The sequence below is a fragment of the Piliocolobus tephrosceles genome, chromosome 1 (genome assembly GCF_002776525.5).
Source record: "Piliocolobus tephrosceles isolate RC106 chromosome 1, ASM277652v3, whole genome shotgun sequence".
NCBI classification, from domain to species: Eukaryota; Metazoa; Chordata; class Mammalia; order Primates; family Cercopithecidae; genus Piliocolobus; species Piliocolobus tephrosceles.
This window is the reverse complement of record NC_045434.1, coordinates 124,832,385-124,851,157: the sequence shown is the minus strand read 5'-3', so window position 1 is coordinate 124,851,157 and position 18,773 is coordinate 124,832,385. Positions and strand designations below refer to the sequence as shown.

Genomic DNA, 18,773 nt, shown 5'->3' with positions numbered 1-18,773 from the left:
TGCTAATATGGATGGATGTGGTAAAAACCATCAAAGTGGATGTTTTTAAGAAATCATGAGACGAGAGTCTTGAAAAAGTCATAGGTTGATGCAGGGAATGGAGAAGAAGGAAATAAAGCCAGGTGCTGAAGTCTTTATGTAATGGGAGGAGATGTTCCAGTAATCCAATGGCTATTTTGATAGGAAAGAGTGTGGTATGATTAGGTGGCATTGACATCAGATACCAAACTTAATGATGGTGGTAGAACAGCAGTTTGAAAGTAACATTGGGTGGTGAGGTGGAGTGATGCATGATGCATCCTTATTCTTTCCTTTGGAGGAAAGTTGAGGGAGACCAAAAATGACTTTTTGAGGGGATTGTGGAAGTTCCATTAGAAGAAAAGCAAGTTTTTAATTAAAAAGTTAATCCAAGGAACAGGTAGAATAAAAGTGTAGCTGTTAATGGTAGAAGAGAATGGATTCCATAAGGCAAAATAAGAACCAAGGGAAGGAATGGTGGAAGAGAAAGAGGATTGAATTGTTTCAAGAAAGAATAGCAGGTGTCATGCTTATGAAAAGTAAAATTTTTATTTTCAAATCAGGAAATAAAATGTGAAATGTGCCTTCCAGACCCCTTGGTATACATGGGAGATTGGTTCTAGGACACACACAGTCCCACTTCCCACCCCCTACCCCTGCCGCCACACACCCCCTGTATACTAAAATCCACTGATGCTCAAGTTCCTTGTATAAAATGGTATAGTGTTTGCATATGACCTATACACAACCTCTTATATGTACTTTAAATCACCTTTAGATTACTTGTATTATCCAGTACAATATAAATGCTATGTAAATGGTTGTTATACTCTATTGTTTAGGGAATAAAGTACAAGAACAACTTTCTATACATGTGCAGTACACCATCGTTTTCCCCCCAAATATTTTTATCCAAGGTTGGTTGAATCGGAACCCAGAGATACAGAGGACTGACTATACTTTAAGAATTAGAATTAGCCAGGCATGGTTGCAGGCGCCTGTAGTCCCAGCTACTCAGGAGGCTGAGTCAGGAGAATGGCGTGAACCCGGGAGGTGGAGCTTGTAGTGAGCCGAGATCGGGCCACTCCGCTCCAGCCTGGGTGACAGAGCGAGACTCCGTCTCAAAAAAAAAAAAAAGTAGAAGGCACTGCCAGGTGCGATGGTTCTTGCCTGTAATCCCAGCACTTTGGGAGGCTGAGGCGGGCATATCACTTGAGGTCAGGAGTTTAAAACCGGCCTGGCCAACATGGTGAAATAACTGTCTCTACTGAAAATACAAAAATTAGCCAGCTGTGGTGGTGGGCGCCTATAATCTTAGCTCCTCAGGAGGCTGAGTCAGGAGAATCGCTTGAACCCAGGAGGTGGAGGTTGCAGTGAGCTGAGATCATGCCGTTGCACTCCAGCCTGGGTGACAGAGTGAAACTCCATCTCAAAAAAAAAAGAAGGGGCTTTAGAGTCCTACCACGAATGCTCTTCTGTTCAGTAGTACACAAGACTAATAACTACCAGATGTTGTGAACAGGGAAAAGAAGTAAGACCAAAAGAAATCATAAATTACTTTGGATGGAACTTTTAGAATGGAAGATGGAGGGATAAATTTGACATTTTTCAAAATCATAAACTCTCACAAGTAAGGGGAACCTAAGGAGACAAGATGATTAGATGTAATAGGAGATACTGGAACAAAAAAAGGGACATTAGATGCAAATTGAAGAAATCTGACAAAGAATGGACTTTTGTTAATTTATCAGTATTGGTTGATTAATTGCAACAACTAATAAATTGCAATACCATACTAATGTATGTTGCTAATAATGGGGGATCTGGGTTTCCAGGTTATATAAGAGCGTTGTAATATCTTAAATTTGTTTGTAAATCTAAACCTTTTAAAATAGCTAAAAATTATAGACACAATTTCTAAATGATTTAATTAACAAAACCAGTTTAATTCTTCAGTTGAAATGAGCAAGGTTAGGGATACCTATGTGTTTCAGTGTAATATCTGAAAGGAAGAGAACAGATACATAATTTATATCACTTCTGTCCGGACTTAGGGTCTCTTGTCATATACATGGCTGGGCATCCATCAGCTTCTGTGGAGGAAAGGTTAGTAATAATAGTGTCAGAACTAACATGAGAATTTTAGGAGATTGCTGAGTCACTCACAATGTCTGGGTGACCCATCTGATGAGGGCCATTTCACATGAAGAAGATTCCTGCAACACCTTCTTTTCTTCAGCACATGATCGTTTAGGAAGCTCTTTTACATTATTTTATCTTTATAACAATCCTCGGAGTAGATCGAGTGTTTTTATCCCTCCTTATCAATATGTGAAAACAGTTTTTTCCTGCATATCTGCTGCCTTAGCTAAAGATGCAAATCATTAAAGTTAAAATTATAATTTCTGTAGCTAGAAGTAATCTGTTAGAGCCAGTGTATACAATATGTTTAATATGCTTTCTATAACTTTCTCAAAGGGCCCATGGTGAGTTTATTGTCCTCTCATTTAGCTGGGAGTTAAGAACAGAATTATTTTCTAGAATGTATTATGATATGAATAGTGCATCATGAAATATTTTGTAGGTTTTTATATTTTTATTGCAGCAGACAGCATTGAGATTAAACCTAAAAATACCTGATTGACAAAGTAATTTTTCAGACAAAAGTATATTGAGGGAAATTGGAGAATCTTCAGAGGCTTTAAAAGTCCAGGAAAATCTTAGACTACTCCAGTGATTTAGAACTGTGTTAAGGTAGCCTAAGTAGTTTTTCTAAGTTATCAGCCGAGGGGAGGAAATAATGAAAGAGAAATACATACTAGTGGGATTAAGGACAGGTGGTGGCTCCTCTTACCTATTAAAGCATTCTTATACCATACTATGAACTGTGTAAAAGGAAGGATCATTGGACATAATAGATCACCTGACAAGGTGGCCCAGAATGGTGGAAGTAAATCGACAAGTGAGGAGACTGAATTAGCATTCAGACAGTGAGGACCTCACACCTTGCATTCCCCTTTTTGGTAAGATTTTTATTACCTCCTTAGTTGGAAAGAGGTAAATTCATCTATTTCGAGCCCAAATTTTTCTGACTAGATGATTGATAGTCTTATTTTTACTAAAGTGCAAGATTATTTAGTAAAATAAGCATTCTCTGGCTTTTTTTTTTTTTTTTTTTTTTTTTTTTAATGTTTCAGATCTGTCACACTAAAAAGGGCTTTAGGCCAGGTGTTGTGGCTCACACCTGTAATCCCAGCACTTTGAGAGGTCAAGGTGGGAGGATTGCTTGAGGCTAGCAGTTTGAGACCAGCCTGACCAACATAGTGAGATCTCAGTCTCTACTAAAAATAAAAAAAAATTCCCAGGCCTGGTGGTATGTGCCTGTAGTCCCAGCTACTTAGGAGGCTGAGGTGGGAGGATTGCCTGAGCCCAGAAGATAGAGACTGCAGTGAGCCATGATCATGCCACTGTACTCTATCTTGGGTGACAGAGTGAACCTTGTCTCAAAAACTAAAGGGTGGGGAAGCTTTAGCCTAGACTTTTAATTCTCAATTACCATTACAAATTTATTTTAATTATTAACTAATTATTTTAATTCTCAATTAGTGTTTTTCCATGATAAGGCTTGATGTTCTAAACAATATCATACCACCAAGTTATCTCTGCTGGAAAACCCAGATTTCAAGAACAAAAAATGTGTTTTGAAAACAATTATATCTTAAATATTTAAAATTCTTTTTGACTGTTTTTCACCATCTTTAAATGTTTTTGGTAAGTAATTTTCATTAGATTATTTGAATGTATAGTGGCAAGGTAAGGTTGTATCTCAGATATGAAGCGATTTTTCATAAAAATAGTGTTAACCTTAGGCCGGTATGTTTAGATCAATACTGAATTTAAATAGATTGATAATTTTTAAAATATACTTTATGAATTTGTAATTTTTCCTGAGATTTCAAGAGGGAAAAATGAGTAGGAGATGACTGAGAGCTGTAAAGTTTGGGAGTGTCAATTAACTCAGCATTCTTTTAAAAAATATATGTCATGTATTACAGCATTTTCTTTTATTTGAACTGAGTAAATGTTATCTTTTAAATTCCTTAGTAATTTTTGAGCACTCCATATGTACAAAGCATGTGAATATTTGGTAGCGTTTTACAAATGTCCAGAGATTTGTGAGAGTTCCTGAGATCCTTATAGGGGGCCTACAAAGTTTAGTATTACTTTTCATGGTAATACTAAAATGTAGTTTGCCTTTTTTTACTTTTTCTCTTAATAGCGTACAGTGGCATCACTCTGAAGGCTAATAGTATGTGTGTTTGTGTGCTTTAAAAAGTTAGTGGTTTTGGCCAGGCACATTGGCTCAGACCTGTAATCCCAGTACTTTGGGAGGCTGAGGCAGGCAGATCACCTGAGGTCAGGAGTTCGAGACCAGCCTGGCCAACATGGTGAAACCCCTCTCTACTAAAAATACAAAAGTTAGTCAGGCGTGGTGGCGGGTGCCTGTAGTCTCAGCTACTCGAGAGGCTGAGGCAGGAGAATCGCTTGAAGCCAGAAGGTGAAGGTTGCAGTGAGCCAAAATCTTGCCATTACACTCCAGCCTGAGGGACAAGAGCAAGACTCTGTCTCAAAAAAAAAAAAAAAAAAAAAAAAAAGTTCTTGGTTTTAATTTCTGAAATGATAACCATTAATAGAACCCAACTTAACAAAAACTCCTTGTGATCCTTCTTAGTTTTTAAGACTGTAAAGGGGGCCTGAGACCAAAAATTTGAGAACTTTTTCACTGTGGGAATACAAAGTTTAAGACAATTATAGTTAAATAAGTAGGAGATGCAGAGTATTTTAATAAACAGTAGATGGTTATAAGAGTCAAGAGATGTACAGAGAAAATACTAGTGATGAGCAGATCTTTTTGGTAACTAATTTTAATTCCACAGTGAAGATTTTTTGGCTTAGTGGGCCCTTAGAATTGCTTCTTCCTGTTAGAATTAAAAGTGAAACCAGAAATTAAAATGATTTAATTTTTTTATTGTGGCAAAGATCTAGTCCAAATATCTTTGATGGACTTTTTTAAAAAACAGACCTTTTATTGTTAAAAAGGGAATTTGAGGCTTGGTACTGAACTTCTTCTGCATGCCATATTGAAGTTGGTGGTTTTGTGTGTGTTTGCCATCAGTTGGATCTCATAAAGACTATGGAATTTAACAGAATTTTTAATTTACCATTTTTCCTAAAAGGTAGCTAACTAAAGGCAGGAAAATAGGAGAATGATGCAACAATATAATGACTACATCTGGAGTTTCTGCTACTAATAAATAATTGTATTGTCAACTTTAGTTGAATATTCTGTGCATTCAGTCAGAGCTATCTGAAAATACTGACGAATAGTATTACAGTGTGGGGAGGTCACTTCTCAAGACTGCAAGAAAAAAAAATGGTTGTGTGTAGGAATGCATGCCTGGGAATTAGGAATGTATGCTTGACAACAAATGAACATATCTATTGAATGTTAAATGAGAACAACTTACGGGGAGGATAGTGAGAGGTATAGTATTTAACATGGAGAAGTTAGTAATATAGTAGAATATTTGGTTGAAAAGATCCACATTGGTGTATTCAAAGAGGCACTGAAGACTATTATGCATTAGTAAGTATTTAACATGAGAATTTTTTATTTTAAAATTAGATTCTAATTTCTGAGATTTACTTTAAGAATAAAAGGGGATGAAACAAGATTGGCCATGAGTTGATCATTGTTAAAGCTGGGTGATGGCTGCATAGAGGTGCATTATTATAGTCTCTTTACTTTTGTGTATGTTGGAAATCTTCCAAAACAAAATGTAAAGCCATAAAAAAGTTAGCAAAGTAAGAAAAAAGGAGAGCCAAGAAAACAAAGGGTATAGACAAAAAGCTGTGAAAAGAAACTCATCAAGAGCAAGAGTATTAAATGAGAAACATATGCCACTGACGGAGTTCTCAGAAGAGATAAAGGCTGAATTAAAAAGAGATGGAGGGGAAAGTTTTGTAAATCTAAAATTTAGGTTAAGGATTGTGAATATTAAAGAGCACTTCAGGCTGCCAATGAAAGGTCACAGTAGTTTCTATAAAGTAAAAAGATCAAAAACTTGACTTTTAAAAGAGTAAGATCTCTAAAACCAAAGGTAACAGCAGATTCTTATGAAATGCACCAGAAAGCTGGAAAGAAAGAAGAAATAAAATGTGAACTTATGGAACAAGAGTGGTAAAGGCCCGTTCTACTCAGGTATGTTATGAAATCAAATTCATTTAGTTTGGGTGTTGTTCCTCTATGCTGGGAATGTAAAAAAGAACATGCAATTCGTTTGTTTAGTGAACCAATATTTATGAGAAATAAGCTGGTGTGTAAGAATTTAAGGGATGAAAGTATTCCAAGCTGATTGGTAATTGAAAAGTAGATGAAAGGTGCTAACACAAAAGGGAATTCTGTCTAGAATAAATGACTGAAGAGATGGTGACTTAAAGGTAGTAGGACAGCAATAAGACTGGAAACTACAACAATAAAATAAGGAAATGATAACATAGATTGGGAAAGGATAGGAACATACTGAAACAAAATCTGTGTTGTAGTGATGGTTTCTTGTTCTTTGAACTGGGAGGGTGTTGTGTTCAAGAAACTTGTATTCATTATAATTACTTGAGTGTATAATTAAGAAGGCAAGCACATTTTGCTAAGATTTTCTTTATTTGCATGAATTAAATAATGATGTTCATAGTGATTTGTCTCTAGGAGCTGAAAGACTACTATCTTTGTTTCTTAAGCTGTAATTATTTGATTTCAAGTGTGAGTTTATGAAGAAGATAGCACTTGCAGAAAATAGTGAATTACCATTATGTATATCGAAAGTGATACTTTTTTACATTTGGCTTATTACTGTAAATCATGGAAGTGAATTTTCCAAGTCTGTGACTTGGAATTATATTCTTCATGCTTTGTTTGCTTTTCCAGAGGAAATAGAGTATTATATATTTGATATTTTAACATAATACAGGTATGTACTTTAGTTCAATTAATGGTTTTGTTGAAATCGATTATTTTTCTCTACTACACATCAGCAAACAATTTTTCTAAACACTATAAAAATTAACTTTCAGGAACCATTTGGAATGGTCAGCTGTAAGCCATGCAGCCATCGTGCTTAAATTGGTTTTTGTAAACGACTTGTGTGTGTTTCGTAAAATATGCTTTATTTTAAAATTAGGGCTTCCTGTTGCAGCTGTTCCAGGAGCTCTGAGTCCTTTGGCTATTCCAAATGCTGCTGCAGCAGCTGCTGCAGCTGCTGCTGGCCGAGTGGGTATGCCTGGAGTCTCAGCTGGTGGCAATACAGTCCTGTTGGTTAGCAATTTAAATGAAGAGGTTAGTAAAATAATCTCTAATGTTTATTCTTTAACTCCATTTCATTTGTGAAAGTTTTTCATGTTTATTTCATTTTGCACTTGCCTTTCTTTTTATGTACATTCATTAGTCAAAGTATTTTCTGTATGTTTCTACTTCTGAATAAAATCTATGTATTGTTTAGGTAATACTTTATTTCCTTAAACAGTCATGTCTCTTTATATCTATATCTATATTTGTATATTTTTTAACCTAACCTATTTTTCCTAAGAAAAATATGGTGAAGTACTGTAGTTTGGCTTATCATTTTGTTGTTCTCAAAGGCAAATGTGATCTAATTTGCAAATTTAACTGTAAAACAATTTTGCTCTTTGCCTTTTCTAATTATTTGCTTGTTCATTTCATGCTTATATGTCATTGCATTTTTTTTAAATCTTATTTTATGTGAACTACTCTAATACATTTTTCTTTGAAGGTTCTTCCAAAGATCTTGACGAGGCACTCTTCCAGTCTTTCTTAGTAATTTTTTCTTTGCAGTTATTAGTCATTGTCTTCTAAAAATATTTTTTAACTTTATTCCCCCACCCCTTCCTTCCTGACCCCTGACCCGCCCCACCCACCTCACCCAGTTAAATTAAATTTATTGCTAAGTTATTTTCTTTAGTTGTACATTTTATGTCTGGTATATTTTATTTTGAATGCTATGAAAGCTGGTATGAAATGTGGGAAGCTCAGTGTATCAGTTTATGATGTCTAATTTGAATTTGTTTCATTTTTAATTGGCCTCTGTTAATATGAACGTTAGCTTATTTTATCCATTTAATACTATTATCATTCACAGTTCTGCATGCTAAAATGTTTGAATCAGAGTGCCTTTGTTTTTATTTTAAGACTTTTGCCTGCATTTCATAACCAGCCATGCTTATGCAGTTAAAGTTCAAAGTTAAAAATTCCTATGCATGCTTTCCTTCCCTATGTTGAGATGAAATGCTGTAATTTACTCTTTGATATAGATGTACTTTACCCATATTTGTCTTGGATGACTACATTTTACTCAGTTTTTCTTGTACAGTACATAAACCAACCATTTTCTGACCAAATTCCTGCATTTCCTATGTACTGACCTATATTTTATTTTGTTTTTGTTCCCCAATTCCTTATTTTTTTCTTCTGCATTGCTGTTTCCCTTCCCCATTTCATCCTTTTCCCTGTGTGTTCACCTTCCCTTTCCTTGTCTTTTCCCAAATGCCCATTCCCTTCCCTGTCTTATCCTTTATTTTCCTTGTCCTTGTCTTCATTCCCTGTCTCCATTCCCTATGTTCATGCTTCTGTGCTTGAACAAATGTTCCTCGGACCAACTTGCCCCAATTAACCGCCTTGAACCATGATCCATGACCACCTCACCATTCTGCGGGAACCACCCTTCGTTATGGATGATCTGTTCATCTCCGCTCTTCCTCGACTCTTCTCTCTTCTTGTCTTACGCTGCTTGCTCTTCTCTCCTTCTAAAGATGGTTACGCCCCAAAGTCTGTTTACCCTCTTCGGTATGTTATTGTTAGCACTATACTTTTATTATTGATTTGATTTTTGTTTCACCTTAATTCTTATTTGTAGCTAGCACTTTGGCTTAAAGTTGAATAGTAAATCTTTTGCTATTTTTCTTTGCTATTTAAAACTCTCCATAGACACAAAATTTGTTTTAATGCATGCTAATTTATTTTGCATGGTCTTTAATTTAATATCATTCACATAGCTTTGAGGGTTTATCAAAAATTATTCTTTTCAAAATTCACTGTTCAAAATCTTGATCTTCTTTATTCATTTGTGAGAATGATGAGATTGAATGAGTGATCATGTTGATGTCTGAATGTTTCATTGATATGTCAGAGAGATAATCTTCAGGTGACTTTCACATAAAATTAATTCCATTTTTGGATTACCTCTCTGTGGCTCCAAAAAAGGTGTTTATGGAGATGTGCAGCGTGTGAAGATTTTGTACAATAAGAAAGACAGCGCTCTAATACAGATGGCTGATGGAAACCAGTCACAACTTGGTAAGATTAAACTATGTTTCATCTGTACATCTTCACTTCTGCTTTCAAATGCATAATGTGAATCTGTGAATAAAAATAAACTCCTTTACATCAGTAAGAAATTATTTATTTTAATGGCTAGGGCTCAAAATGTCATTTTAATGTGAATAGTTGTATGTGATGAACGTATTTGTATTTTTCTGCTATCCTCCTCCTGTTTTTCAAATGCACTCATAATAGGAAAAAATTTTAGCTTCAAAATTGTAATAATAGTTTCACATGAGAATTATTTATATTGAAGATTCATAGTGATTTTTGTTCTAGCTACTCCTTGTTAATAGAAGCTAACTGTTCATATAGTCCATAGAATCCTTCTTAATGCCGTGTTATTTTAATTCTTATAAAGTCTTGTGATACCAGGTTTACAAAATGAAAAGCTTGTGCTAAAAACACTGTTGTTAATCACTTTGGAAATCTTAAAAGGTAGTTTAGTCAAGTTATACTTTATATCATTACTTAAATAAGTAATTGATTATTTTAATTAAACATGTCATTTGACTTCATACATAGTCGAATACATAAATCTAGAACACACCTGCACATTCACACCAGTGATTGACTGTAAATGCCAGGATGTTCTTACAGTTCTGTTCATTGAGATTCAGGGATAATGGTGCCTCCGACTGATTGTATTCACATTGTTAATTTGTAAATTTGCCATTTTTGATGTTAGGACGAGTGTATTTTTGCATTTATATCCCTATGAGACTCAGATGAACAACTTGTTACACTAGACCAATTTTGGCCTTTGGCATCACATAGAAAATTTTGAATTTCAAACACATAATAGGTTTGAATTTTAGTGTTTCTTGGCAATACTCGTAGCAACTCAGATGAGGTATAAAACTATCCATCTGACTCTCCATTTTTAAAATGGTGGTATGTGTCTTAAAGAGGTATGAAAGTGCTGATTATGTCATGATCCTTAGTATATATTTTCCTCTGTGTGCACTTCTGTACTCTGGTTGGAATAGTAATTGCTGTTGCTTTCATACATGTTGTAAGTAGCACTTGGCAGTACTTCATAATCAGAGTGTTCTCAAATATGTCATTTTTTGCCCTAATTGTTTGAGGTATGGGTGGCATTATGTGTCATTTAAATAAGGGATGCAGAGTCTTTATAGTTGATAATTACCTGTGGTAGAGTTACCTCATATCTTCCAGATAGTTTTTGTTTTATGTAAAGACTGTTTTAAGTAATATTTTAATTTTTTGCCATACTTGTAATCTGCTTGGGCTACCATAACCAAAGTACCACGGACTGAGTAGATGAAACAACAAAAATTTATTTCCTCAGAGTTTTCAGAAAAACTTTGGGGTCTAGAAGTCCCAGATGAAACTGCTAGCAGATTGTTTCTGGTGAGGTCTCTCTTGACTTGCAGCCAACCATCTTCCCCATGTGTCCTCATGTGGCCTTTCCACTGTGCAGGTGCGTTAAGAGTCTCTTCCCCTTATAAGGATACTAGTCCTGTTGAATCAGGGCTCTTCCCTTAATGACCACATTTAACCTGAATAACCTCCTTAAAGGCCCTGTTTTTAAGTACAGTTACATTGGGGGTTAGGACTTCAGCATACAAATTTTGGGAGGACACAATTGAGTTAATAGTACTTAAATTTGTAAATCATTTATCCCCAATTTTATAAGATAATGTCATTAAAGTTTTGACTTGCTAGGAGGGCTTATAATTTTTGGACTATATGTAGTGGTAAATAATTCATCATTTCTCATTGCTGCTAGGTAGATTTTTGCTTTCTTGAACTATGTGACCATAAAAATATGTACTGACACCATCACTTCCTTTAAAACACACAGACACACCTACACACCCACACCCACACAAAACTCTGTGGTGTACTATTGAGAACAAATAAATGAGGCTAAAACATTTTTTTGTTTCTGAACTCTATTCTTATTCTTTTTGGTTTTCAAGGGGACTCTATTTGTGAGTATTCATTGCTTTGTATTATAGGCAGATGTCTTTATGCTTAAGAGGTAACATGGGAAAAATAAGTGGCAAGGAAAATTAAGAGAGATACTCAGAAATGTTTAAATGTCAATGGAACTGTAAATCTTACAGGCCATGTTACATTATTTCAGACCAGAGTTTTAAAATTTGTAAACATTAAGGTGTTTTCTATTATTAATACTCTTAAAATTTTTCTTGGAGTATTATTGGGTAATATTTCTTAGAGTATTACTGTATAATTTGTAAATTCTCATCTTTAAAAGTAGTATATTGATCTCCAAGATTAAAATAAATTCTAACAAAATGCCAACTAGTAGTTTATTCATAGTAAAATAATTTAGTTTCTCTAGTTCATGTTTTCAAGAACTATTTTTTAAATGCCTGCTTTTAATATATAGCTACCATCTCAAAAGTAAACTTAGTTCTTTTTTATAATAAGCCTTTACTTTACAAAATTATATCAAAATGTTCTGTAAAGTGAGTGGAAATCATTTTGCTGTTATGATATTTGAACAGTTTTTGTGTATATTGGTTTTCACTTCCACTGTTATGAGTAATGAGTAATTGCCACACTTTGGGGGCATTACTGTTTTCGTAAAAGATTTTGCCCTCCAAAACAAAACAAGAGAAGGAGAGGGAGACAGCAAATTATATGGAGAAAAATAGGGAAAAATTAAAAATTATGGTAGAATCAAATTCTAATGCATCAGTAATAGTGAAAAATGTAAAGGAATAAATTTGTCAACTAAAAAGATTGTCAAACTTAGTATTTAAAAAGCTACCTGTATGCTTTTTACAAGAGACATGTAAAGCAGAAGGATGGAAAGATTGAAAAGAAAAGGATGTGAAGAGATACTAATATACTGGGCAGATAGTAAGCAAAACAAAACTTAAATACCTTTATTAACTTAAGACCGAGAATTGATAAAGGATTTAGTTCACTGGGAAGATATAACAGTTTGTGTATACGTGTGCCTAGTGAAATAGCTTCAAAATATATAGTAAGTGGGTAGAACTACAGGTAGACTTGAGCAAATCTATTATAGTGGTGGATTTCAGTTCACCTTTCTGAATTACATGTCAGACTGACCCAAAAAAGACAAAATCAGCGAAGATACAAATGATACAATTACCTTAACAGAATTATGTGTCTAACAGTTACACATCCAATACAGTTTTTAAACACATATGGGACATTTTTGAAAAATCAGCCACATACTAAACCATAAAGCAAGCTTCATCTAATTTCAAAGAGTATCATACAGACCTCATTCTCTGACTATTGCACAATTAAGTTAGAATTAATAATAAAAAGATGCATTTAAAATCTGTGTCCAGAGATGTAAAAATAAGTCTCAGTATTGCATGAGTCAAAAGTTGGTTTTTTTGTTTTGTTTTGTATTGTTTTTTGAGACAGTGTCTATTTCTCTCCCCCAGGCTGGAGTGCAGTGGTATTGTGGCTCACTGCAGCCTCAACGTCCCAGGTTCAAGCAATCCTTGCACTTAAGCCTCCCAAGTAGCTAGGACTACAAGCATGCATCACTTGCCTATTTTATTATTATTATTTTTCGTAGAGATGAGTTCTCACTATGTTGCCCAGATGGAAGTTATTTTAATGGGAATATAAAAATACTTAAAATTAAGCGATAAAGTACTATATATATATATATATATATAAATTAGATATATGTGGTACAGTGAAAGAGATGTCTTGACGGGAAGTTTTAACTTTAAGAATAACAGTGTTACCCCCAGGGAAGGAGATATTAAAGATAAGACTAGAAATCAATGGTATAAAAGACAGTTGAGAGAAAAAAATATGCCACAAGTTGGGTTCTTTGAAAAGACTAAAGAAATAGATAGATATCTAAAGATTGAAGATTAAAAAATGAGAGTGGTAACACAAAAAAATATTTTTTTTAATTATAAAGGGGAGAACCATTGAAAAAGCTCCAGTTTCCACATCATATAAACACCACCTATATCTGTAAATTTCTTGAGGTCTTTTAAAATTTTTATTATTCATTAATTTCTTCTTCATAGATGGATTAAGGGAAAAGTTAAAAAATTACATTCAACCAAAAATGCCATTTCAATTGTGAAACATTGACTTTTTCCTTCTTTCTTATTGCATTGTCCATTTATGCCATATTTCTTGGAATAGGAGACTTCAAAGTGTAAGATTTACATTGTTTAAAATTTTATTTATTTAAAATTAGTAATTCAGATAGTTTCCTACTGCTCTGTTTACTCATTGTGTACTTTCAGGTTTTGACAAAGCTTTTGTTTTCTTTTTTACTTAAAAACTTTGGTACTCTAATTATCCTCCCCCTTCCCCTTTAGATCACTTCAGATCCTGTTGTCAGCAATCAGCTGGCTAGAACTCTCATTACCTGGCTACTTTCTGAGGTAGCTGTTTGGTTATTTTGCTTTATTCTAATCCCATTCCTCTATCACTCATCTGTTCTGTATACAGTTACTATGCCTGGGACTTTTTATTTTCTTATTCCTTCCCTCCATTATCTCAAAGCTCAGCTGTTTGTGCTGTCTTTTTATTTAGACAGCTTTTTTTTCTGACAACCTTAAGTCTACTTATTTATATCAGTTTATTTCTCAAACCCATACTTAATAACACATTTTGTCTGAGGTAGTAGCACTTTATCTAAACAAAAGTTTGTTCACTTAAAAGAGTTACAGAACTTTAAAATTTTATAATTCAGTGGATTTTATTGTACAAGGATTTTATGTACTGTCACTGTAGATAATTGGTTTTGCAGGTGTAAGTGTAAATTTGCAAGTATATGAAATTAAGTATGTGAAATGCAGTGCGAGAAACAAATGAGAACATTCAGACTTGTGAGAAGATTGTTTTGTTTTGTTTTTCTGTTAGTCTTGGCGGAAAGTCTGAGAAAACTTAAAATATATAACACTGGAGTGACAATCAGGAAGAGTGCCCCCCCCCCCCTTTTTTTTAAACAAAATTAGGGAAGTAAGTTCAGTGGCTAGTGGTTATCACAATAAGAAAAATTTAAGCAAGTTATAGGTAAAATAAGAATTTACTTTTCTGAATGGTGCCTCATATTTTGACAGCATTATCCTTTTCAGATCTGTTTTATGTTTAATTGGTTTATTTATACATGTGAATATGATGAGATTCGTGGATTTAACCAGTTCTTTGTATCTTCTATGTCAAAATGTATACTGTAGTATACTGTTTATATTAGAAACTCTTTGAGAGTGGATGTTCTCTTCTCAGTTTCCTGATCTTCCACATTGTCTTTATCTCTCTGCTGTTCTTTATTTGTTTGTTTGTTTTTGTTTTTGTTTTGAGACGGAGTCTTACTCTGTCACCCAGGCTGGAGTGCAGTGGCACCATCTCAGCTCACTGTAACCTCCACCTCCTGAGTTCAAGTGATTCTTCTGCCTCAGCCTCCTGAGTAGCTGGGACTACAGGCACGAGCCACCACGCCTGGCTAATTTTTGTCTTTTTAGTAGAGACGGGGTGTCACCATATTGGCCAGGCTAGTCTCGAGCTCCTAGACCTCGTGATCCGCCCACCTGGGCCTCCCAAAGTGCTGGGATTACAGGTGTGAGCCAACATGCCCGGCATCTACTGTTATACATTGATGTTTTTATCTAGTTGATTATAGTCATTTAGACCTTCAGTTTAACCAAAGGGCATGACATATTAGAAATAGTCTTTTTTAGTTATTTTGACTGGTGAATAAAACATGTAACTGTTTCTAGCATCAGACCAGTTCATTTAGTTTAAAAATGATCCAGCAGCTATGTCAAGAAATAGTGATGTAATGTTCTCTGTTCACACACTGCACTATGTTCTGGGGAGAGGCAAAGGTTTGAATTTTGGAATATTTGCATTATACCAATTGAGCTCCCCAAATCTAAAATGCTCCAGTGATACTTCCCTTGAGCATCATGTTGGCATTCAGTTTTGGATTTTGGAACATTTCAGATTTCAGATTTCTGCATTAAGGATACTCAACCTGTACAGACTGGGAAAGGTATAAGCCATATTAAAGAATGAGTTTCACCTTTGTCCTTAAGAGTTTTAAGCATGTATTGACATGATCAGATTTGTAATTTACGAAGGTCATCAAGCTGCTGTATAGAAAATGGATTGGAAAAAAACATCCAACAGGAAGACAAACGATGAGACTGAGTTATCCAGATAAAAAATAATGGCAGTGAAAAGTAGAGAAATAGAACATGAATTTGAGAGATAATTAGGAGGAAGGCTATCATGGTATTTAGCAATTAGGATGTGTAACAGAAGGGAGAAAAAGAGGGATGATTATTAAGTTTCTTGTGTAGCTCACTGTATGGTTTGTCAGCAGGATTGTTGAGGAAGATAGATATTCATAATCTGGATTTTCATTCTATGAAAGTAGCTGGCTTTTTTGCCAGAATGCCATGTCTAGTACAAATGAAAATGTACTTAAGTCTTGTCAGCAATGGCTATGGTAAATTGGTGATTTATTTTAAAATCATAAGAAAGTTCAAATTTTTAAACTGTTACTTTAAAAGAATTATTTTTGTTTTGAACTTTGATATTGTTTATTAATAGACATGCTTTCTTTTTATAGCCATGAATCATCTTAATGGACAGAAAATGTATGGAAAAATTATTCGTGTTACTCTGTCGAAACATCAGACTGTACAACTACCTCGAGAGGGACTTGATGATCAAGGGCTAACAAAAGATTTTGGGAATTCCCCATTGCATCGTTTTAAGAAACCTGGATCCAAAAATTTTCAAAACATTTTTCCTCCTTCTGCCACCCTTCACTTATCTAATATCCCGTAAGTATATAAGCTAGTGTGTATTAAGGAGATACATTCTATTTTGATAAAATACGAAATTTATTATTAATCTTCACTTTTTCTTCCCATTCAATTTTCCTAGTCCATCAGTAGCAGAAGAGGATCTACGAACACTGTTCGCTAACACTGGGGGCACTGTGAAAGCATTTAAGTTTTTTCAGTAAGCAAGCTTCCTTATCTTTAAATTAGTGACTTGATAAAAGTTTTCTTTAAGTAGTTTTTATTCTTGTTGTTTATAGAAATTTTTGATTCTGGAATGGCCAAAATTCAAGTATTTAATAAGCCCTTTCTTATTTGTATGAAGTATCTGATTTTATAATTTTGTTTCAGAAGAGATCACAAAATGGCTCTTCTTCAGATGGCAACAGTGGAAGAAGCTATTCAGGCCTTGATTGATCTTCATAATTATAACCTTGGAGAAAATCATCATCTGAGAGTGTCTTTTTCCAAGTCAACAATTTAAAAAGGGGAAGATGAAGATTGGGGGTGAATCACATTGTTCAGTGTCATCACCTATTGACTGTTCAGAAAAGTGGGGACCAGAGTTTGATTTTTTTTGCTTTTGTTTTTTTGGGGTTTCTTTTTTTTTTTTTTTTTTCCATGCTGTTATCATTCCTTGGTTATAAAATGAAATGGCATATGTAAAGGCAGAGTTGTTAACTGCTATGTTTCATCTGTTCTATAGGGAAGCCATTTTTGTCTGTTTAAAATTTCAGTTTAATTTTGCTTTTTTTTTTCCTTCCTTTCAACTTAGTTGACATACGTGCCTTAAAAAGGAAAACTAGTGTTGCTATTGTGCATTTACTAGAAAAAAGGAATTGGTTGTTTAGGGCACACTGTTATATGGGAATTAAAATATGTTTAGGCAGGGGTGTGTAAAAAGGTTAAGTTTTTGTTTCTCCTGCTTGGAACTTATTTTGAATTACTGGCTTTCACCTTTTTTTTGTATTTAATCAAATAAGATACATGATATTGAAAGAATAAAGCAGCATTTTTAGTTTTTACTACCTTAGGCTTTATTGCTTTAAAAACAACATTGGCCTTTTGTATCTCACAATTCTGGTCTAGATTCAGTTATGAATGTAGGCATTAGTTAAAATTAACAAGATGCAGAGTATTAATTTCTTAAGACAACAAAGTGATTTCTGTAAGTTTGAGCCCTATGTGGAAAGCATTGTGGAATCTTAACCTTTTTGTACACACTCTTGTGGGACGTATCATATAAATGTCAGCACTAAGTAATGTCTTGTTTGTGGCTGAATATTTTTCGTAGATGTTTTTGAAGTTGACATGACTTACGTGCATTTAAATATATATTGCCATCCTTAGTTTGTAATTAAGATTTGGAATATGGTTGTGGATTTCTGAGCATGTGCAGACTGGTCTAGCTAGTTCAGGAACTGGTGCATGTATTTTTCAAAGATAAAGAAAGTGTACTGCGAAAATATGCAGGAAGATTAATTTTGTGGCAGTTTTCTAAAACTGACAACCAGGTGGGACCAAAGTTTATGTGCCTTTAGTCTTAATTTACCTTGCATTGTAATATTCAGTTTTAATAAATCTTCAAAATATTTTGTATTTAGGAATAGATCTGACTTTAATAAAAACATGGCTCAGAATCTACAGGTCAAATTAATTTGAACAGTTCTTGTCAATCTGAATTGTTGATTCTGTTTAAATGACCAATACTTTTTGAAATTGATGTACTTAGTTTCAAGATTCATAGATTCTGTTACCTATGTAGACAGAATGGTCATGTATATTTTCTATTAGTTGAGTTTTTACATCTTTAGAAATGTAAAATTCAGTATAGTTTGAAAGCGGCACAATTAAAAATTAATTTTCTAACAAAGTTGGGAGGTTTGATGGTTGTTTAATTTCATTTTGTGTGTACTCTGCTTACCTCTGTAGCATGCTCAATAAACACTTCTGTAGCTCTATATTCACCTTTTCTGTCTTTCTCTGCTGCCTTTTCTCTCTCCTCTTCTTTGTTTTCACTCCACTGTGCTTCTGAATTCATGTTTATTCTCTGCCAGGGTGGGAAAGGAGTAATAATATTACAATTCTATGGCTTTATACCATAAATAAATCTAGATGCTGTGAAAATATACCAGCTGTTTTTTTTTAATTTAAAAGATGGTAACTGCTTTTCAGGAGGACACATATTAAACATTTCCCACCCTGTTATAATCTACTGCTTTAAAGACATAACTTTTATTGTAGCTTGTTAATTCTATCTCTTTTGTTGTTGTTGTTGTTTTTTTTCCAGTAGATTTATGCACTAATAGATCTTTTGGATTTGCCATGCTCTCTTGCTGCAGTTTCATCTTTCATCTTTTGTGTCTGCTAAAGATTTCTTACTAATAATCTTAGACTATCTTGTGAGTTAACTAAAAGAACTTGATGTTACTGGGAAGAAAGAGCAGCATATCGTCTGCTTTTGCCGTGGGTGGGAAGGATGATATACATTCAAGTATTTA

General features: G+C 34.2%; 1 protein-coding gene across 2 annotated transcripts in view; it reads left to right on the top strand.

Annotated features, from left to right (window-relative positions):
• Positions 1 to 18,401, top strand: part of PTBP2 (polypyrimidine tract binding protein 2) — a 91,699-nt gene extending 73,298 nt beyond the window's left edge. Inside the window, exons 9-14 of one of the 2 annotated variants that reach the window (XM_023231023.2) lie at positions 7,272 to 7,411; positions 8,902 to 8,935; positions 9,353 to 9,445; positions 16,056 to 16,272; positions 16,376 to 16,453; positions 16,624 to 18,401. In XM_023231023.2, the coding sequence (XP_023086791.1) occupies positions 7,272 to 7,411; positions 8,902 to 8,935; positions 9,353 to 9,445; positions 16,056 to 16,272; positions 16,376 to 16,453; positions 16,624 to 16,756 (695 nt within the window). In that variant the 3' untranslated portion in view covers positions 16,757 to 18,401. Of the gene's footprint in view, positions 1 to 7,256; positions 7,412 to 8,901; positions 8,936 to 9,352; positions 9,446 to 16,055; positions 16,273 to 16,375; positions 16,454 to 16,623 lie in introns of both variants that reach the window. The other variant, XM_023231022.2, reaches the window with a different exon arrangement.
• Positions 18,402 to 18,773: the final 372 nt, after the last annotated feature.